Genomic DNA, 21,777 nt, shown 5'->3' on the forward strand with positions numbered 1-21,777 from the left:
GGGGAGAATCCCCTCCCTCGCCCTGCTGGCCACACTGCTCTGGATGCAGCCCAGGACATGGTTGGCTTTCTGGGCTGGGAGCACACGTTGCTGGCTCACAGTCAGTTTTCCACCCACTAACACCCCCAAGTCCTTCTCCTCAGGGCTGCTCTCCATCCACTCCTCGCCCAGCCTGTATCTGTGCTTGGGATTGCCCTGACCCATGTGCAGGACCTTGCACTTGGCCTTGTTGAACTCCATGAGGTTCACATGGTCCCACCTCTCCAGCCTGTCCAGGTCCCTCTGGATGGCACATCCCTTCCCTCCAGTATGTCACTGCACCACACAGCTCCGTGTCATCGGTGAACTTGCTGAGGGTGCCTCGATCCCATTGTCCATGTCCCCAACAAAGATGTTAAACGACACCAGTCCCAACCCTGACCCCTGAGGAATGACACTCATCACCACTCTCCACTCGGACATTGAGCCATTGACTGCAACTCTCTGATTGCGACCATCCAACCAATTATGATGATTACTAACTTACAATATTCTCTGTTTGGTCAAATATCTCAACTAGTTGCTGGAAACCTAGTTTTCATGTGAAGGTGAATGTTTTCTGAAGTTGACTGTTCAGTACTAAGAAATAATTTATTATTTTGGGGTAGAGGTAGTGAATCTTTTATTGTATTTCCGATGGGGCTGTCCTGGTGGCCTCCTTCAAGGGATAGCTCCATTTCTTTGCAGCTTGACTTAGTATTGTCAGATCCCTGCACTTCTGTTGAAACAGATTGAGTGACCTGGGGAAACAGTCTGCTTTGTCCCTTCCCTAGAACAGCTGAATTGAGGCTTTCTCCATTGTATTTTACTTTTTACTCTCATCTGTATTTTGGCATAATAATAATAAAGCACTGATGAGGACAGTAATGAAAGGAGGAGATAAAGGCTATTGAACTCCAGACAAAGTAGGTGTTTTCATACTCCAGGTGGTAGACTGAGATTATTGTGATTTCATCTGAAAAGAAACTTTCTAGTTTCTGTCAGAAACACTTCTTCAGGAGCTGTGTTCTGTGCCAACAAGTTATTTTATATGAGGTAGTTATTATAAAGATATAACAATTCTCAAAACAAGCAAAAGAAGAATATGATGAGTGATTTTTTTTTTTTTTTTTTTCTTTGCAGAATACCCCAGTGACTTGAATGGTAATCAGGAGTTGGACAAACTGAAGTCTGTCACAAAGTGCTATACTCACATAGAAACCTCATCCAATTCTGCGGATATTGACAAGATGACAAATGGAGAAACTACATCCTTCTGGCAGTCAGATGGGAGTGCTCGCTCACATTGGATACGGTGAGCGACACAGCAACGTACAGCTGAGTTTTGGGGTAGTTAGTCCTGAGGTATTGCAGCTAGTGGGGTGTAATTGAAAAAAATTGTGGAATTAATGAGTGACAGATGAATATAGTTGAAAGCAGAAGTCTTTAACCTCAGCATAAAGTTTAAAGGCCTAATCCATGCTGACACCTACCCTTGTTTTGTAGCTAAGTTTTACAAAGTGTTACAGATGCAGTGGTCAATACTTGAATAGAAGCACTTTGCCACTGTCTAGAAAGTTACTGCTCCATGAAACAGAAATGTTTAGTGTTTTTTTTGGTAGTATGTATAGAATGAATACTTTTTAAAAAAACTAATCTCATTTTGGTCATTATTGACACTACATTTTTATTCATGAGAGATGAATTCTCAGTTCAAAATCTGAACAATAGAGAATTCTACATTCTCACTGTCAGAGGTGACTGTCTTTTAAGACAATTACAATCTATCGAACTTGTTCACCATGATATGGGGTTGGTAATGCCTATGAAGCTTTGGGTAATTTCCAGTGGATTTATTTGTGTTTGTTAAAGTGGAAACTGAGTGAAGCTTAGTGAAACATGAAGTGCTTGACTTATCTTCTCTTTGCAAGATCTGTTTTATCTTCTTTACTCTGCAGTTTAAAGATGAAACCAGATGTTGTTTTGAGACATCTGTCCATTGCGGTGGCAGCCAATGACCAGAGTTACATGCCACAGCAAGTTACAGTGGCAGTGGGAAGGAATGCCAGCAGTCTGCAGGAGGTCCGAGATGTTCACATTCCAAGCAATATCACTGGCTACGTAACACTGTTGGAAAACGCTAACATTAGTCAGATGTGTGAGTCAAAGATATCATTGGTATACTGTTTTGCTGCTTTTTTTGAAGGTGAAAGGTTGGGTAGATCATAGAATAATGTGTTGAAATGTCAGTCATTAGAGCAGAAACTTTAGCGCTCATCCTTGGGTCAGAGAAATGGCTTTAACTGTAGTTTAATTTCTAACCTGTAAGAGAGTCTTTCTCATGGCATCTCTCTGTAACTTGGGCTCGAAGGTTGAAAAGCTAGAATGGCTAAAGATGCCGTTTCAGCCTCTCAACTCGAAGACGCTGGGCAGTCTTAAAATATCTTTGCTTGCAGAGTGAAAGCATATGTTGGATAATAGTATCTAGCAAAAAATCTGCTTCTGAGCCACTTTTTTTTTTTTTTTTTTTTTTTGGTAGCGAAACTCTGAAGCTGGTCAGATGATTTTTGTAAAGCAGGTTTTATGCTAAGGGTTTTTAAGCAGTGTTATTTTTAAGTCTGGTAGATCTGTGGGTGCTACATTGGAATCAATCAGAGGAAAGCTGCTCCTTCCTAAGATGGTTTCTGCAGCTTCAGAAATTGTGTCCCTTCAGCTCAGATAGACGCTTTTCACAAAGATGAACTTTCACTGCCACAGAAGCGGGCAGCCAGGATGTTGTTCCCTGAAAGTAACTAGGACAGTGTTAGCTATGCAAAATGGTCAAGAATTGCTGTGAAAATTTTTATGTAACTTAAAAATTTGCTTTTAGGCTTTACTCTTTATCTTCTCCACTACCGCTGCCAAGACGCTTCCTATGTATGGAGGTAAAACGTACTGGGGAAATAATCTGTGATCTATTTTTCACTTTGAGGGTCCTTTACTACTTTTTTCCTAATTTCTAGCTGGACAATATGTAATGGATCATATAGGCCATTCAAAGGCTAAATTTTCCAAATCATAGGGTGCACGGTGAAGAAACACGTGGATAGCTGTCTGTATGTGGGTGTACTGTTAACTGTGGCTATTTTTCTAAGAGGTTTTGCAGTAATTATTGTCTTGAATGTCTGGATTCTTCTAGATCTAATCCAGCAGAATAAATGGGACAAAAATTCTATTTTGTGTTTTAACAGATGTACAGATAAACATTAAACGTTGCCTTAGTGATGGATGTGACACTAGAATCCATGGGCTCAGGGCTGTCGGTTATCAAAGAGTTAAGAAGGTGGGCGTCTCTGTGTGCGATGCTTCGGCTATCTGGTACTGGTCTCTGCTGACCTCACTGGTAACAGCTTCCATGGAAACAAATCCAGCATTCGTTCACACTATTTTACAAAATACTCAGTAAGTACCAAACTTCCATGGTGTGTGATTGATTTTTCTTTTTAATACTTCCAGCTTCAGTGAGCTAATCTTATCTTGTGTAACTGGTTTCCACTCCCTCCATTAAGGTGTTTGAACATCTTTTCAGCTATCACACTGTTTAAATTTTGATATTTCTGGAACAAGTATAATTCTCCTGCCTGTTGTATCTAATCAAGTTGTTAAGCCATGACTGAACAGACACTGAAAAACATGTTTCTTACCTATCCTTTGACTTGTAATCGTTTTGAGAAGCCTAAAATAAGTTAATTTTCTTTGTTAATTTTATTATAAATATTGGACACTTCCCACTTATGAATGGAGCTTAATTTAGCTAAATTTAGCTAAATTTTTGCATGTGTAATGTCTTGTCATGCATTACGTGGGGGTATAGTTGGGTACATGTAGTATCTCTGGGCAGATGTTTGCTTGGGGTGGTTGGCCATTTTCTGTGTAACATTTCCTTGTTTGACTGCCAAACACTTCTGCTCGATGACTTGAAGGATTGGAATCCTAATAAAATCACTACACACCCACATCAACTTTTATAGAGCTTAGTTAGCATGATGCCACCATGCTTAAGAGCACTGCTGTCATTAGGTTAATGAATACTGTAGGCTAAAGTCCATTAAGCCTATCTCTTAATTTGTGTCATCTATGAAACCTCTTTAAAGTGTAGATAACTTTATACATGCTTACGTCTGAGGAAGGTTCATAGGTGCAAGCTTTACTAAAACTGAGGGCCTTCAGTTTTGCTACAGTTTAGATATTTTTTTTAGAAATGTAACATGAATACTGAGCTAATAAAGCCTAAAAAAGTTACAATGGAAAAATCTTGACTAAAAATATGCTTTCAGGAATTACAAATTCAGTGTTTGGAATTATAAAGCAAAAAACAAACTTTAGTATTGGAGAGAATGACTTTGATGAAAGCACTTAAGAATATCTATTTTCAGGGGTTATTACATTATCTTAGGAAATCAAACAAAAATTCTCATCTGAGCTAACCAGTTTCTCTCTTAGTTTCTGTAATTGTTCTGAAAGAATTTAAAAGCAATTTTCCTTTTATTAACAGAGTCTTACTCAATTCTAGAACTATTTAAAATGAAGAAGTACTTGGACACTAAGCTATTTCTAATGCTGTCACAGATTTAATTCAAACCCCCTTGATTTGTTTGTCTCATTAAATCTGAGATCATGAGACTGAGATTCAAGATTACCTAGCAGTCATTGAACTTTCCCCACCTAGAATACAATACTGTTCTTATCATTTGATTCTCTGTGTAAATAGATTTTCTGCATTCAAAATCTATTCGTAGAGACCTACTCATAAAAAGCGTGAAGATTTCAATGTCTAATTCATTTTAGAAGGCTGTTTTCTCTTGATTCTGTCTGGCTTTCTGATGTTATATTCTGACCTTTTTACTAGGAAAGCACTGCAACACATGCCACCTCTATCCCTAACATCAGGCTCTACAGATTTTTCAAGCTTCTTATCTCCAAATGTTTTGGAAGAAGTCGATAGCTTCCTTATAAGAATAACAAGGTGAGATTGTGTTGATGTATTTTAATGCAGGGGAAAGTGGTTTAGAAGAATTTGTATAGCAAATTCATCTCACTTTTACTCACCTGCTCTTTTCTTAGTATCTTGAAAAATTCAAAGACATTAAGAAACAGGCACGTTAGATTTTTCCACGTGAGCATTATTTGTCTTTATTTAAAAACATTGTCCTGAGTTATCTTTTCATACTGTTGTTGTTTTCCCTCCCCAGTTGCTGTACTACTCCAGAGGTTGAACTTACACTCTTGGCCTTTGCCTTAGCCAGGGGGAGTGTTGCTAAAGTGATAAGTTCCCTTTGTACAATCACTGATCATCTGGACACTCCATACAAGGCTTCATCCCTTATCGCTTCCATGGCAACAGTCAGACAGAGCCTGCTGTATAAATACGGTAAATAAATCATTGTTGGATCCTTTACTATATATACTTAAGACAATATGCAGCTTTGAGTTGGTTTATTTGTTCTCCTGGGGCTTAAAATTATAGAAGACTTCTAAATTAAGATCTGTTACCAAGAAGATAGCTCGTGAAGCTGAACTGCCCTAAAAGTTGGTGATTTGATCAGCTTTCTGTGATCTAAGAATTGAACCAGGTGGCATGATCTTGAGGGAGGAAACATGAACTTTGTAGATAACAGCCCCTATATCAAGATGGTGATAGTGTTTGTATGGTATAAAAGGCAAATGACATCAAGTATTTTTATTCTTCCAATAACACACTTTTTTGTATCTTTAGCCTTAGTAAGTGGTCTCTCTTGCAAACATGCACAAATTTAAGATATGTTTTAAATGTAATGTCATTAGCATCTATTTACAGTTCTGAGTATGTCACAAGTGCAGAGCTGTGCGTGGTCTGACATAAGGTGGTAAGATTTTGCTGTGTCGACTGTACTTGTTTGATAAATCTGTATTTTCTCAGGTGTCAACTTCTGAGATTATCATTAGTGTCTCAAGAAGAATTTTTCCCTTTGCCTTTTAGTATGTTTTTTCTCAGGACTTCTTGGCTTGTGCCAAAGAATACGTTAATTATTTTATAATTATACTATCAGTATTTAGTTTCAAAAGTTTTGAAAATTGTTTTGTTTTTCCCAGAGTAGCCGCTGCTTTTTGCAAGACAGGAGTGGTGTTTCATGTGTGGTGAATTCCAAAGTGTGCACACAGTTGAAGGAACATTAGTTGTCATGATTTTCATTGTCCTTCTGTTTGTATCTAAAACTTGACCTATTTTAGATTAATGGATCTGTTATACTCCAGTTTCTTTCCCTTTTTTTGTCTGGCAGTGTTAAGAAATCTCAGTGTTGTAATTTTTTTCATTTTTTTCTGTGTGAAGAACTTAAAACTGGAAAATGGGCTTTCTGTGTAATGAATTTGATAAATCTTGATTTTCTTTCTTAGGAAAACTATTGCGACTGACTTTGCAAGCATGTGATGTAAAGGGAAAAGAAGATAAATCAGGGCCTGAAAACCTCCTTGCAGAGCCATGGACTGGGGATGGTAAGAACCTGAAATTAAAATCTAGAATATTTAACCAGACACTGAGGCTGTTAATAAGGCTGTGGTGCTGTTGCATGTCTATTTGCTACTACTCAGCAGTTTTATGAGATGGAAGATCTATGATTAAAAACCAAACCAAACCAACATGTAAATTCTATTTTACATCAGGGTGAATGTCTCAGGAGCCAGTTTATTGTCAAAACAAACAAAAGATTGGATTTTGGGGACAACTATTGATATTCTATGTGGAAGTGAGCAATGAGCTGTCACAAAGAAAATTATACTAGAGCACATTTTGTGGGTTGAAGTCATGAATCATTCACTGCTAGTTTCCCAAATATTGATGGAGAAATATGGTAGAAATCATTGAAATTTTCACTGACTGTACATAACTATTAATTTTCCTTTAAAACCTGTCTTTGGTAACGCAATGTTTTTATGTACTGGATACAACCTGAAGGAGGAGATTTGTGTTTCTTGACCGCCTTTTTAAGTGAAATGCCACTTAATCTTTTTAAAAAATTTGTGTATTGTCTTGTGCAGTGCTACTAGTAAATGAAAACTATTATGATAGAAAATCAGGCACATTCTAAATGCTTATTTCACCCCTTCTTTTGCTCATGTTTATTGTTTGAGTTTAGTTATTTTGTGGATTGTCTTCTGATATGTTATGGATCACAGTCTGAGGAACAGTGAGTTGTATTAGTGAACAGAGCCATAAGCCAAAGTAATATTTGGGAGTTACTAGCAAACTTCAGTGGGGAACAGTCTTGAAATAGCTGTAGATACTGCATGGCCTGGAGAGACACTGGCTGGAGACACCTGTGTGTACTCTGAGAGTGTATAATAACATGATACAATCTTTTTTTATTTGGAAACATTTCCTAATGAGGATTTCACTAGAAAAGCATAGTGTGTTTTCCCCGGCTTTAGTCCACAATCTTAGTATTCTGTTTTAAACACCTTGTACTAGCAGCCTTTCCAACCTCATTCCATTCCCACTGCTGCTTTAGGTTTTCTTACTGAAACTGGGAAGACCAGAGCAAGTATCATTCTTTCTACTGGAACTGAATCTTCATTTCAAGTGACACAAATTAGAATAAAGGTATGTAGTTCCTCTGTGCTTTTCAAGTAGAAGGCTTGCTTTTTTTCTCTAATGGTAGAGTTGAATTAGAATTTTCTTTTTGTATGCACTGAAATTTTAAATTAGTCATGCAGTATGTAAGTCACAGGGAACTTAAGGAAATGGAGGCCTTAAATTGTTTAAGGGTACCATAAGCACGTAGTAAAGACCTTTATTTTCTATTGCTTTTTTCTGTATCTTGTAATATACTCAAGCTAGTGAGCCATAGGTGTAGAATTTCTCTCTAAAGAGTGTGGATTTATTTGTAGGATTATATACCTTGTACTTAAAAATAATTTTTGAATAGTGGATTTCAAGCTATATAACATGTGAGTTCAGATTAAATGTAGGGTCTTTTGAATTCTTTTTAGAGACATCTGTGTAATTTGAACACTTAGTGCAATTTTTTCTGGTTTAAAAGTAAGATCTTGTGATTTTTGGCCAGGAAATTTCATGGCCAGGACAAAACTGTGACGTTTCTGCAGCTGAATCTATTTATTTATTTATTTAAGGCAAAGCAGTAGTTTAATTCCTGGAACAAGGGTGCATATTTCAATGTCAAAGAGAATTAAATGTAGATAGACTTCTGGCAAGTAAATTCTTATTGGAGCTGGAGAGGCAGCTAAGCTGGTTTGCAGTGTACTGATAGTGAGATACATAATTTTAGTTTTGTTCGTGTTTTTTAAATTTAAAAATATGCAAAATTAGAATGAGAATTCATATGTGAAGTGTAGTTAATGGTAGGGTGGTAGCAGAGTGATAAATGTGGCAAATATTAACCGTGTACCTGATCCTGGTTCAGTGAGTTACAAAAGTTTTCATAACATTTCTCTAAATATGTTTCATTTTTCTTTAGGTAAAAAGTGCAAATCCAGAGATCACTATTGTCAGTATTTAGTTGCTTTGCATAACTTCTTTTCTGTGAAAGCAACACCTTCTTTTATTGTCAGCTTTTTTAATACATTGCCCTGGATTTGTTCTTTTAGGTCCGAAGAGGTGCCATTGGGGCCCAGTGTGGGCTGGTGTTTGCTTATAATAGTGCTTCAGAAAAGTTCCATGCAGAGGAACACTTCAAAAGATTTGAAAGCTATGACAACTGGAAGCTGCGGGAATTCAAACAATTTTTAAAAAACAGGTATCGGTGGACTTTTTGTAATGAATACGTGAAAAATAAATGTTACATTGGATCTTCTTGAAATGGCACTTGAACTACTGAAAATTCTTCCAAATGACTTAGAAATTATGCATTATTTAATTGTTACTTGTTTGATTTTAATGAACCTCAAGTTGATGCGTTTGAGGAAATATGTATATAGCTGTTGTCTTCAGCTTCTTGATTTAAAGACCCGTTTAAAAAGGGATATAACGAAATTGCTGCTTGAGGCACAGATCACTGATAATGGAAACAATTCATAGGAAGATCATATGCTAATTAGCCTTTATTAAATTACTTTCTCAAAACTATTGCTTAGGAGTGAGGGAAGGTTAGGGACCATGACTAAAAAGATTTCCTTAATTTTCTTACCTTGCATGTGCTGGAGTTTGGGTATGTGAAAGTCTCTATTGTCACATCTTTATAGCCATAACGTGCAAAAAATATTTTGGTACCAACAGTTTTGCAGTTTCTTTAAACTTTCGTTACAAAGTTTGTTACATTCTTTTATAAATAGAAGCAGCTGTTCGGGTGATGATTTGGGAGATGATGATCCGATTGGCTGGTTTGAAGTGGAAGAAGAATGGGATGAAGTTGATGTCAAAATGCAGCAATGCAGAATTTCTCAAGTAAGAAACCATGAAAATCCATTGGCCCAGTCACAGTGAGCAGAGGCTATTCTCTGTGCTTTGCTGTGATGCCCGTTGAAATAAACAGGTCTGTCTTGTGCAAGGAGAACTCGTCTGGGTAGAAGCAGAAATCAGCGGGCCTCTAGTTACATGGATGGTTTGACTTTTGTCCTCTGAGTTTTAATTTTTTTTTCTCTGTATGTACACATACATAGCTGTAGTTAAATGGTGCTTCAGGATCAAATTTAATGCAAAATTACGTTATAGTGCACAGACTGGTGGTTTCATCATGAGGAGATATTTCTGAAAAGGATTACAGGATTGTTTCTTTGTTCTAATATCTAGAAGAATTAACTACTGCATAGTTACAGCATTTACTCTTTCAGAGTCAGGTTCTTCAACCCTTGTTTTAAGGGACAAACAAATTACTGAGCAGTTCCATCAGTTATGTTGATTTCCTTGAGGATTGTGGGACTTTTCTGTTTCAAGAGTGTCAGAATATGGGTTTTGATTTGTAGTGCTTAAATAGGAAACTTTGCTTTTAAGACCCTGCATTTATCTTGTTTCTGGAGTCAGTTGTTGCATAGTTCCCCCATACTTTTTTGTACTGTGCAAATCAGCAGAAGTGCTGGCACAGTTATAAGTCAATTGGGAATTTTTCTAAAACTCGCTGCTTGCTAGGACATTCTGCTGCTGTCTGTGTAACCCTTAGTCCCCGAGACTTAGGAGTGTGCAGGGTTGCTAAGTACATTTGGATGGCAGATCTTGCTGTTCCCTTCAGCTTTGCGTTCTGTACCTCACTGTGGACAGATTGCATAAAATATGTTTTAAATATTACATATTGAGCCTCTGCTTGTTTTTTAAATGCAGCTAATAATTTTTTAACCTGCAAAAATGCTGTAACTATAGAGCTAAGGTACACAGTATGCAGAATGAGTGGAACTGATAATGAATTAACTAACTTTGCAGATGCTTGGGAGGTCACAGAACCATCACTGTTACTTTATTGGATGTGGGAAGAGTTCAAGTTTAGCCTGAATCTCAGGCTCAGTATTTTACACTTCTGGAGGTGATTGACAGGGCATAAGGCTTGTCCCCCCCAACCCCAACTGCAGTCTCCTCACATGTCTTTTAAAAGCTAAATTTGTACTAGCTTTTAAAACCAAATCTTGTGCTGTGTTTATATCCTTCAGTACTTGATGATAAAGTTCTTGTGCACAAGACAAGACACAGCTGAACGGCTCGGAGTTCAAGGCCTGAATGTTCTTGGGTACCTTCGGCCTATGCGAGATGAGCCCAACAGGAGCATGAACTGCTTGCAGTGCAGGAAAACTGATGATGATACAGTTTGTGGCACGACTCTTCTCCTGAAGACCCTTCATTTCATCCAGCAGCTGGCACAGGACCTGGTACTTTTACTTCTTAGTTCTTTTTAAACGTGTATTTACCATGCCAAAAGTAATAAGGCTATGCTAACAGTAATTGTGACTGGATAAAGAAGAGTATTGGTACTAAGTACTGGCAGTTAAACAGTTAAAACCATGCTGTGGAGCAAAACAATGGTTTCTGGAAAATAGCATACTGTGTATGTTTACTGAGGTTGACTAGGAATATGCTCACTTTGGGTCCAGAAGAGAGTTAAGAAGCATTTTTTAGGATCAGGTTACAATGCTGGGTGAAGTAGATGCAACAGGAGAATGCTGTACTGTCTATTAGATAGTGTAGCTATTTCTGAAGCATGCATCTGGAAAAAAGCATAAAGAGGTAGCTAGGAAGGTCACATAGATTGAAACGTGTCCTCTTTTTATCTGAAATAATTCGGTAAATATCTAGGGTGAGACGTGTGCAGTTGAGAGATGTGGCTGATAGGTGCTGATGTCTGTCAGCGTGATGTACCCTACTTCTGAGGATACGTGTCAAAATCATGTTTTGTTCATGCAGTGCATGCATCTGTGCCTTAGCAGCTTCGATTCTGATCCATGCGCAGTTTCACCTTGGCTGTGTGCTGGTTTTGGCTGGGGTAGAGTTAATTTCCTTCACAGTAGCTAGTCTGGGGGCTCTGTTATGGATTTGTGCTGGAAGCAGTGTTGGTAACAGAGGGATGTTTTAGTTATCGCTGAGCAGGGCTTACACAGAGCCAAGGCCTTTCCTGCCTCTCACCCCACCCCACCCGCGAGGGGCTGGGGGTGCACAAGGAGCTGGGAGGGGACACAGCCGGGACAGCTGACCCCAACTGCCCAAAGGGATATCCCAGGCCGTAGGGCGTCACACTCGGCATGGAAAGCTGGGGAAGGGTTGGCGGAGGGGGGGCACTGCTTGGGGCCTGGCTGGGTTACATTTAATTACAATTAATTACTATTAGTACTACTATTATTTTATTTCAATTATTAAACTGTTCTTACCTCAACCCACAAGTTTTCTCACTTTTATGCTTCCAATTCTCTTCCCCATTCCGCTGAGGGGGGAGCGAGTGAGCGGCTGTGTGGGGCTTAGTTGCCAGCTGGCTATTACTTACTTTCAATCAAATTAGATGAAGAGGTAGAGGTTGTAAAGTCTTTTGGTGGTGGAGGACAGGGATGAGGGACTAGGCATCTAGTAAGAGGAGAGAGAGTTCTTATTAGTAGCTCTGTGAAGGAGGTTTCAGCATGAGCTGTCACATTTAGACACTGGAATATCCATCAAAGAACTTACATCGGAATTCATGTTAGCTGCAAATTTATAGGAAACTAGCCTGCTTTAAGCCCAGTGCTCAGAGATTTACTTTTTATAAATGTGTTCTGTGTAGAGTTAATTTTCCAATCTACATTTTCTTTGCATTTTTAAGGTTCAACAGAAGGAGACTGGATTAAAATACAAGTCATTTTTAGATTTCACAGGCCTTGATTTGCAGCTGTTCTGGAATTTTTACAATAAACTTCACCAAAAGTAAGTCACTTCTTTACTGTGTGGTGAAGCACTAATCTGTGTGTGTATGTATAAATAAAGTATGCTTAGTTTAGTTTCAGCAGTTTCTTCTTCCTAAACTACATCATTTACATAAATAGCATTTTCCTACTGCTGCCATATGGGTTTTTAACTATAATGTTATGTCGAAGCTTGAGATGTAGATTAATTTAGCTGGTAGCTAGACCATTTTTGGCTATGTGCTCTCTAGTTGGTGACTTTCATTGCATTATCCATTTGGTGCAAAAGAACTTCTTTCCTAGTTTTTGCTTCTGTTTGTTTTATGCTTTCTTACAGCCCGAGGGAAGAATGTATCTTTGCTCAAACACTGCTATTGCAGCTTCTCCAGAGCTGCTTTTCTGTACTTACTGCAGACAATAATACTGCTAAACCTCAAGAAACTTCTCAGAGCAAAACATCTGGTCACACAGAAGCTGCAGAAGAGCTTTATAGACATCTGTGTGAAGGTAATTTATATTGAATATATTAACTGGTTTGTCTGTTCTGGCTTACAAGTGTGTTACAGTAGTTACAATTTGGAAAAAGATATTTATTCCTAGATGCCAAGTCAGCTACTGGTTCTTTGTATCTTCTTCAGGTCAGCGTGTGCTAATTAGTCTATCACAGTGAAGCTTTCCTTGACCCTGTGGAATGGTTTTATAGACTTTCTGACAACATGTGGTCTGGAAACAGCTGCAATAGAAAACTTCTTTCAAACATGTCACCTGCTTGAACCAGCAGGGGATGTGATCCTTTAACTATGATGTTACTGTGGTTCATTTATTTCTGGTATTTCATATAAGTGATCTTACAAGGAGCCTGTAAGGTTTACAGAAACACGGGGAAGATTCTGGAGCCAAGGAGGAGCATGGGAATTACACATTAGATTTCATTGGAAGTAGGATGGCACCCTCTTTATTCAAGTGTAATTTTTAATTACCTAACAGTCTCCTGAAAAGCAAGCTAGAGATACACCAGTTAATACAGAATCTGTCACATTTGAAAACTTTATTAACTTTGATAGTTGTCAAGTCTTAACGTTCCTAGAATTAATTTGCTCAGTGAATAAATATATCCTTAGAAAAATCTTCCTTGCTAGGAGTCAAAAAGCTTTCCCTCATTTTCTGTGTATATAATGGGATTGCAAGGGCTTGAAGTTGTGTAAATTCGGTTATGCCTCTAACATATTAGATGGAGTATTAATTTGAACTTGTAATTTTGTTTCCTTTTTATATGAGCAGTAGTGGATATGGGGGACAGTAACTTCATGCCAATGAAAATGCTAAAAGAGGAAGTTAAGAACACCTTACTCAGTGGAGCAGCAATCTTTTTTCCAGATAGAGAGACCAGGCGACACCAGCTCTTCACCATGATGGTAAACCATTAACTGAGAAATTGATTGTTTAGTACCTGCTTTCTTTATGCAGAAAAGAGGACAAATCTGAGTTCTTGTTGTCAGAAAACATACACTTTGTCCTGTTAAAGTAAAAACCTTCTTTTTTTTTTTCTTTGCCTCTTTCTACCCTTCCCCTTCTCTCTCTGCAGCTTATCCAAAGAGGAGCTAACCCTGCCTTTCTTACCAAAAACGAATAGTAGAACACAGAAATTAGAATTATTTCTCACAGAGGAGGAAAACAGAATGTATCATAAAAATAAATCTTTTTCTTTTTCTAGAAAAACATCACAGAGCAAGAACATAAGCAATCTGTACATCTTGCCTTCAGATCCTTGTGTACCCACTTCAGGTAAGGGGTCCTGAAATTGAAAATAATTGTCTGATACCCCACATCTGTTGTTAAGTTCATATTTAATCCTTTTTAGAAATGTTATTCCCCTGGAAAGTAATTCTTCAAAATAATCAACTGACTGCTTTAGAAAGGAGAATACTACTACTACTTAATATGTTTATTAACTGAGCAGCTGTATAAAGCACTGCCCAGGGTTGGTACTGAAATCACAGTATATTGCTCTTAGGCTCCTCCTAGACTGTTGTCCAATTTTAAGTGATTTTCTTTTTTTTTTTTTTTTTTTTTGTCCATGATGATGGTTGGTATTGATTTAATCAGTCTGGAGTCATCAGAACCCAAACTTTTGATTTTCGTAGTAATTATACAGTAGGATCTCTCCAGATTTGTCACAAGGATAACTAAATTTGTGTTCTGGAACTGTGCTACTTGTTGGTCATTGAGGAGATCTTTGTTTGTAGCGATCAAGATCCAGGTGGACTCCTGTTATTACCAGAGAAAGGAATTTCTGCAAATTTTGACATAAGTGAAGTGCTGTCAGTCATGGACACCCTTCTGCTAGTGGCAGCAAGAGAGGTATTGTCTTTGCACTGTTTCTCTTCCTTCTTCTTTGCCATAATTTTTGAGGGCATTCAAACACAAGCTGCATGCCTGAGATGTATGCTAAAGAGCTAGCTTTCCTGTCCTTCTGGATAAAGCTGTTCATGGCAGTTCAACTCTACAGGATTAGGTTTTCCATGCCATTGAATTATTTTCCTTTAAGCATTAACATTTCATAATAGTAGAGTAAGTAATGTATAAGATGAGGTATTTTTCCATAGTGTTGAAAAGACTTTATGGCACCCTATCAACATTAGGAAACAGAAGTAATCATCCCATATTGAGAGGTTAGAATTGGTCATGCCACTAAGGGAGGTGTAGATGGGGGAGGGTCATTTACATATGCAGAAAAAATGTGCTGAGAACATCGAGTGACTCATGTAGCTATTCCTACTTAAAACTGCGATTTATCAAAACAAAATACATGAGTTGCTTCATGGCATTATATGCTGCTTGTCAGTTGCATTTAATCTGTTTTGTGGGGTGAGTGGAGTGATCATGTCCATCACAGTTTACTTAGTACATATTGTGTGTTATTCTGCAGCAGAAGAGGATATCCTTTTGTAACGTTTTGTAACATTCTTTATTTTTCAGTGTGAGATGATGATGCTGGATGTTGCACAGCAAGAGTGTGGCACAGTCTTGTCTTCCTTATTCTGGTCCGTCCAAGGTAGCCTCCTTTCATGGTGCTACCTGCAACTTAAGGGGAGTGATAATTCAGCCAAGGATCTTGCAGTAGAAATACTTAAAAACTGTAAGTGCTGGGATTGAATACAGAATTGAGTGTGGTGTAATACAGGACTTTGGAATGTGATTTTACAAATTGCAGTGTAATAAGGGTTCACCAGTGGTTTCCTGAGGCATACTCATAACTGTCATAGCATTTCTAATCTTTCTAGGAAGGAATTTTTAGGCATATTGAGCAACTTAGAATTTTAGCCATACTGATAATTTGATGTTGGGAGAATCTTCAGAAAACATTTCAGTAAGTTTTGGGATCAAATACTGAAAAAAAAACCCCAAAGTACAAACAGTTACAAATTTCCATTTGAACATTTTGGTTTCTTTAAATGTCCCTTATTTTGATAAGCTCCTGTGTGGTGATATGTATTTTCCTAGATGTTTGTGATAGCAAGAAGAAAGGAACTTACTCTAAGAAGCTGGGCACTTCTAAGGGGTGTTTTGCTACAGTGGCTTGTTTTGTTTTGTTTGGTGGGTTTTTTTTGTTTTTAATGCAGCAACTCAGTATTGAGTGGTTAATTTGGCGAAGTACTTAACTGAGGTGTAATTTTATGTAAAATTACTTCATATTTATGTTATTTGTAAATAAATGTGTTGTGTTCCCATCTTACATTTTAAAGTGGAGTAAGGCAATAGCTAAAAATTACTAGCCTCACTTGTTACTTAAGCTGCATTTCTTAGTTGCATAGGGAGGCTACTGGATACACTGAGATTGTTTCAATGATCTTGGAGTGTTTAAGTTACTCATCACTCACCTTTTTTGTAGTATCGTTGATAAGCATGACTTGTTTCCACAATAGAAATATCACAGAAAACTAATCTGAACTGTTTTTGCTCTTGAGTGTCACTGCCTTGGGGCAGCAGATGCCTTTCCTGCTGTCTGTCTTCTTGTGCACGTCACCACGCACTTAAGTGTTTGATAAAGCAGGTTGTGGTAGCAAATCCTTAAGGTGGCTATTAAGGGTTTTTTTTCTCTTTAGATGTGGGCCAGTTCCTGTCAAATATCAGAACGATTTTGCAGTCACTTTTATCTCAATATAGTGGCAAAACAATAGTAGAAAAAATAAGTAACTCTGTCTTTGCTATGGCAACTCGTCAGCTGGTAAGTGACCGTTGGGATTTTGTACTATTTCCGGGTAGCATGGCTACGGTTACGTACATTTTCATGAGACCTGTGTTTTCTCCTAGGTCATCTTCCTGTTGGATTTTTGCACTTTAGACATTCCATACTGTACTCTGCTGCAGGGATTCAGCACTTTGATAGAACCACTAAAAAGCCTTTGTGGTGAGCCTCACAAGGTAAAAGATACAGGCCCTATTAAGTACAGTGAAACAAAAGCAGAATTGCAAGAAAGATGTAGAAAACTCAGGTGATTCTATTGGTGAGCGTTTGAAAGAACTGGAAAGCTTGTAAAAACATGGATGTGTAATGAAATGTTGAGTGAAGAACTAGAAATATATCTGTACTGATACAGAAGATGAGCAAAGTGACCAGAAAGTGCAACTGGAGTGTGAAGCCTAGAAGGTAGATAGGAAGGAGGGATTCTGAGGATGAAGAGGAAAACAAATTAAAAATAGTATGTGCTTAACATTTTTAGCTTTATTGCTTGTGGTGATGCAAATAAAGTCTGTATGTCTGTAGTGTAGATGTTTAAATCTGCATTAGTCATCCAGACTCTTTTTTTGTTATTATTGGAGACTTGTAGGTACTTCTGGGGTGAGACTATCTCCTCCCCCAGTAGACTAGATGAATTTTGCTTTAGAAGTGCTTCCTTACCATGATTATCAAGGGTGTCTTTATAACTAGTTTAGGTGTAAATCAATGCTGTAGCCTTTTAAATGCCACTCTCTATGTATAGCTGACAACTTGAAAGTATAGACACAAAAATGTAATGTAGTAATTTTTTTTTAATGCTTTATATTTATATCTCAAGAATACATTTTTATTGTACAGATGGAAATGGAAAGCTGGCAGCAAGAACAGCCTGTAGTATTGCGAACGTGGACAATGGAATCACCTCATAACTATGAAAATAATTGCCATGAGGTCTCAGTCTTCCTGTGTCATGGGGCAACTTACTTTGAGGTGGAATTTGATGAAAAATGTGAAACTGAAAGGAGGTAATTTAATCTTGTGCTGTGTTAGATCCCAGTATCTAATTGCACAGGGGTAATTGATGTTTCAATGTGCAGGGAATACTTCTTGCATTCCAAGCATGCCATTTCAATTTCTTCGTTGTCCTGAGTAATATACAATGTGTATTTTTAATGACTCCTTGTGCTGAAAGTCACTTTTCTCCTGGCAAATGTACAGACATGCTGTTCATACAAATTTTGCTTCCTTTGGCCTTGATCTATTTTGTAATATTGCTGCGACCACCACAGTTTGTGCTTGTGGTATTTATTTTGCCCTCTTTAGGCAAAACTATTGGCTTGGTTTCTCTTGGTAACATACCAGGCTACTGCTTAGTTAAGGCATACGCCAGATATTAAAATTAGCACCCATTGAAGGGTTGGGAAAGTTCTGCAGGAAAGCAGGTCTGTGTTTGCTGGGACTCTTGTATTGAAACATGAAATGAATTCCTTAGGAGACACATGAAGCAATGCAGGTGTGTGGTTCAGAGAGATGTGACGGGGTACACTGAGATGCAGCACTTGTGAAAATCCAAAAGCAAACATTTTCCCCCAGAACTTAAAAAGTAAATTTGGAAGTAATGAATTGCAATTTTCACAGGTATGATTACCTGGAGTTTACTGATGCCAGAGGTGCAAAAACTCGTTACGATACAAAGGTTGGCACTGAGAAGTGGCCTAAGGTGAGCACCTTTAAAATTCTGAACCAAGTGATATATCCAATCTTAGGAAATTCTTATGATTCTTATGGAAAACCTATTGTCTAAAAGGATGTGTGCTTTCATGCGTGTGTGTGTTCCCTCTCAAAGGTGGGGGGCAGGAGGTGAGGAAGAAAGTCTGCAGTGATGCAAATAAAAGGAGTGAATGAGTAAAAAAATCCCTCTTTGTTGCTATTATCAAAGGAGCAGTCAGTCAAAATGAAAAGTAATAATTACATTTAACTGCCAGTAGCTACATGGGTAAAACTTACTCGTTGACACTCTGCCAGTGCCATTTTTTGCATCTTGAGACAAGCGTAGTGCTTCCTGTAGCTACGCTCTTTCTTCAATGACACCTCCTCAAGTGGGATACTTCTCTAATGGTTTATGGCTCCAACTTGTAAAGTTCAATCATCTATAAAATTTTTCATTGAATTATTTAACAGAAATTTTACCTGCTTAGTATTGTGGGTTTCTCATTCAGATGGTGGGGGAAATTAGATCTGTTATGGACAGAACATAATACTGAAAAACCACAGTTGCTGAAGGAAATTCATTACCCTGAAACGTCTTCCTGTCATGTACATTTGGCAAAATGACTGTTTTGTTGCTCTGTAGAAAGTGACCTTTAAGGCTGGCCCACGGCTGCAGTTTCTCTTTCACTCTGACAGCAGTAATAATGAGTGGGGCTACAAGTTTTCCGTCACTGCTTATGGCCTACCAGATGTTGCCGTTTCTTGGGGCTTGGATTTACAGCTGCTTGTATCGCGGTTGATGGGGCGCTTGGCTTCCCGAAGTATGGCACTGAAATCTCTACGAGGTGAGTGCATTTAATAGCTCTAGAAGTTGTGATGCCAGATAAAGAGGACCTACAAGGACCTTATGTTTCAAATCCCCTGTGAAAATGAAGTTCCTTTTGTATTTCTTTCTTGACTGAAGATGGAAGACTTGCTGTGTATTGCTGCTTAGCGAAGTTTGGTGGCTGAGCTGTACCCACTTTGTGGCAAGCCTGGCTGCTGTTCTGTGGGACAGCTCTGAGAATGTCACAGGGATCACTGTGATTTCTCTAATATTCAAAAGCCAATGTTAGAAAGACATGGACACCTGGAAGTAATCATACTAAGCTGAATTACATTTGTAAAGAAATAGAGAGTTTGCCCAATCTTCTGTCCTTCCTGTTCTTTTTTTCTTTTAAAATTGTTCCCTAGTGCTGTGATTCACCCTATGTTGGTGGTAAGAATATGGAGCCAGGAAACCAAAAAAATACAGAGCTTAGAACAGAAATTATTTTAAAAGTTTCACATGAGCATTTGGTATTGATTTAAATTTAAATTCACAAATTAATCTTGGCTAATTCCAGAAGTTAAGTACATATAGGATTTGGGCCACTGAAGATAAGTCAAATACAAAATATGATATGGGTGCCATAAGGAAAAAAAAATGACTGAGTTGTTTATTCTTTAATTTCAAACCCAGAACATTTATATCTAGCTTCCTAAATCTGAATTCATTCACCACTTTGGAGAAATTAAACAAGATTAAAGAGCTCTTGCTGCAATCAGGTGGTCAGTACTTACCTCGGAAAATTAGGCAGGTACTTACCTGTGAATTTAGGGAACTAATTAAAGTGCTCTTATCATAGAATATTTTCTTAATATGAGCATGCTTACATATATCAAATTATTATGTCTTTAGTAGGAGAAAAAGCTTTTAAACTCTCTTGCAAATTGAGGAATTCCTATGATTATAATTACAGTGAAAATGTTTAAAGTCCTTTCATAATGTAACTTTGTCACTATAGGATAAGATACTGATGCTATCATTAAAGAAAGGGTACAACAGTTTTCTGCACCACATTAGAGAAACAGAAGTTAGAGAATATTGTTAAAGTACTTGTTCAGTCTATTTGCAGTACTTTTTTTTTCCCCCTACTGGATGTTTAACATTTATTATTCTCATTAATCTGTAAAAATGAACAAAAATATTTAGTAACTGAAGTGTCTGTTCTGAATTTCTTGCAGAATTAGGTAGTGAAGCAGACTTGCCTCCTTTGAAAGTAACATCAGTTCTTAATTCTCCGCTGTGGAAACCTGTCTTCAGGCATCAGATGTGTCCTGAAGCACTCCCGGGAGCCAGTCAAAGCAGTAGACTGCACCAGGATAAAAAAAAGGTACTTACAGCACTGCTTTCGTTTCATTGGCATCAAATTCCTGTGTATCACACAGTTTCATTCAGACTTCATTAGTTGATGTGTCCTTAAGCGTATGCTGTTGTGCTAAAGTTGTCATCGCTTGTGCCATTTAATTCAAATATGAAGGAGGAAAGAAACTGTTGTTCTGTGCCCTTTACTAGTTTACATTTTCATGGAATCATAGAATGGTTGGGAGGGACCCTCAAAGATCTAATTCACACACACACACACCCCCCACCCACCTTAGGCAGGGACATAACAGAATCACAGACTGGTTTGGGTTGGAAGGGACCTTAAAGACCATCGAGTTCCCACCCCCCTGTCACGGGCAGGGACACCTTCCACTAGCCCAGGTTGCCCAAAGCTCCGTCCAACCTGGCCTTGAACCCTTCCAGGGAGGGGGCAGCCACAGCTTCTCTGGGCAACCTGTGGCAGTGTCTCACCACCCTCACAGGGAAGAATTTCTTCCTTATACCTAATCTGAATCCACCCTCTTTCAGTTTAAAACTATTACCCCTGTCCTATCCCTACATCCCCTGATCAAGAGTCCCTCCCCCCTTTTCTGTAGCCCCTTTAAGCACTGGGAGGCCGCTCTAAGGTCTCCCTGGAGCCTTCTCTTCTCCAGCTGAACCCCCCCAACTCTCTCAGCCTGTCCTCACAGGGGAGGTGCTCCAGCCCCTGATCATCTTCATGGTCCCAATGACATCTTTAATTAGATCAGGTTGCTCAACTGCAGTAGATACGCTGCAAGTTGACTTAATTGTAGAAATGAGCTGCAATAATTTTTCAGGTAATATTAAAGTAAATGTTTTCTAACATTCTTTCCAGGCTAGGAGCTCTCACCAGGATGACTGCCGTAACTTTCTTATCAACTTTGCAAAATCAGATCCTGCCCAGGACTTCAGTGGGCAAAAATCTGAACTTTTCAAAGGACTTATACAGGCATGTAAAAAACAGACCCCAAAGACAGATATAGTTGCTGGTTCTACTGTTGATCAAGCTGTGAACTCAACATTTGCTGCTTTGGTGTATCTCACTCCAGATTTATATGAGAAGCTTCAAAAATATGGTAACTCTAATATTAGACTATCTTAATAATGAAGACAAAGTTTGTAAAAGGCTATCTTATAGTTCAGTTTATAAACTTTGAAAAATCGGTTTAATGTGACAATTTTTAATAAGATGTTCTGTATAAAGAAGTCATCATTTAGGTAGACTAGGTAAGCCTTATCTCTAGAGTGTTTATTTTTTATTAATATATGCTTTTATCTTCAGAGCTCTGCCCAAATA

The 21,777-nt window shown here is 38.2% G+C and overlaps 1 protein-coding gene across 3 annotated transcripts in view; it reads left to right on the forward strand.

The window, feature by feature from the left end:
- The window catches only part of ZZEF1 (zinc finger ZZ-type and EF-hand domain containing 1), a 62,242-nt gene that overhangs the window by 6,942 nt on the left and 33,523 nt on the right, over positions 1-21,777 (forward strand). For all 3 annotated transcript variants that reach the window (XM_074890710.1, XM_074890711.1, XM_074890712.1), the window contains exons 4-26: positions 1,162-1,333; positions 1,977-2,176; positions 3,249-3,459; positions 4,907-5,023; positions 5,250-5,428; positions 6,433-6,531; positions 7,545-7,636; positions 8,641-8,789; positions 9,325-9,436; positions 10,630-10,845; positions 12,261-12,361; positions 12,677-12,846; positions 13,621-13,754; positions 14,054-14,124; positions 14,586-14,700; positions 15,319-15,478; positions 16,446-16,567; positions 16,654-16,764; positions 17,420-17,586; positions 18,200-18,281; positions 18,915-19,116; positions 20,318-20,466; positions 21,316-21,556. In XM_074890710.1, the coding sequence (XP_074746811.1) occupies positions 1,162-1,333; positions 1,977-2,176; positions 3,249-3,459; positions 4,907-5,023; positions 5,250-5,428; positions 6,433-6,531; positions 7,545-7,636; positions 8,641-8,789; positions 9,325-9,436; positions 10,630-10,845; positions 12,261-12,361; positions 12,677-12,846; positions 13,621-13,754; positions 14,054-14,124; positions 14,586-14,700; positions 15,319-15,478; positions 16,446-16,567; positions 16,654-16,764; positions 17,420-17,586; positions 18,200-18,281; positions 18,915-19,116; positions 20,318-20,466; positions 21,316-21,556 (3,372 nt within the window). The remainder of the gene's footprint in view (positions 1-1,161; positions 1,334-1,976; positions 2,177-3,248; positions 3,460-4,906; positions 5,024-5,249; positions 5,429-6,432; positions 6,532-7,544; positions 7,637-8,640; positions 8,790-9,324; positions 9,437-10,629; positions 10,846-12,260; positions 12,362-12,676; positions 12,847-13,620; positions 13,755-14,053; positions 14,125-14,585; positions 14,701-15,318; positions 15,479-16,445; positions 16,568-16,653; positions 16,765-17,419; positions 17,587-18,199; positions 18,282-18,914; positions 19,117-20,317; positions 20,467-21,315; positions 21,557-21,777) is intronic.

The sequence above is a fragment of the Strix uralensis genome, chromosome 20 (genome assembly GCF_047716275.1).
Source record: "Strix uralensis isolate ZFMK-TIS-50842 chromosome 20, bStrUra1, whole genome shotgun sequence".
NCBI lineage: Eukaryota > Metazoa > Chordata > Aves > Strigiformes > Strigidae > Strix > Strix uralensis.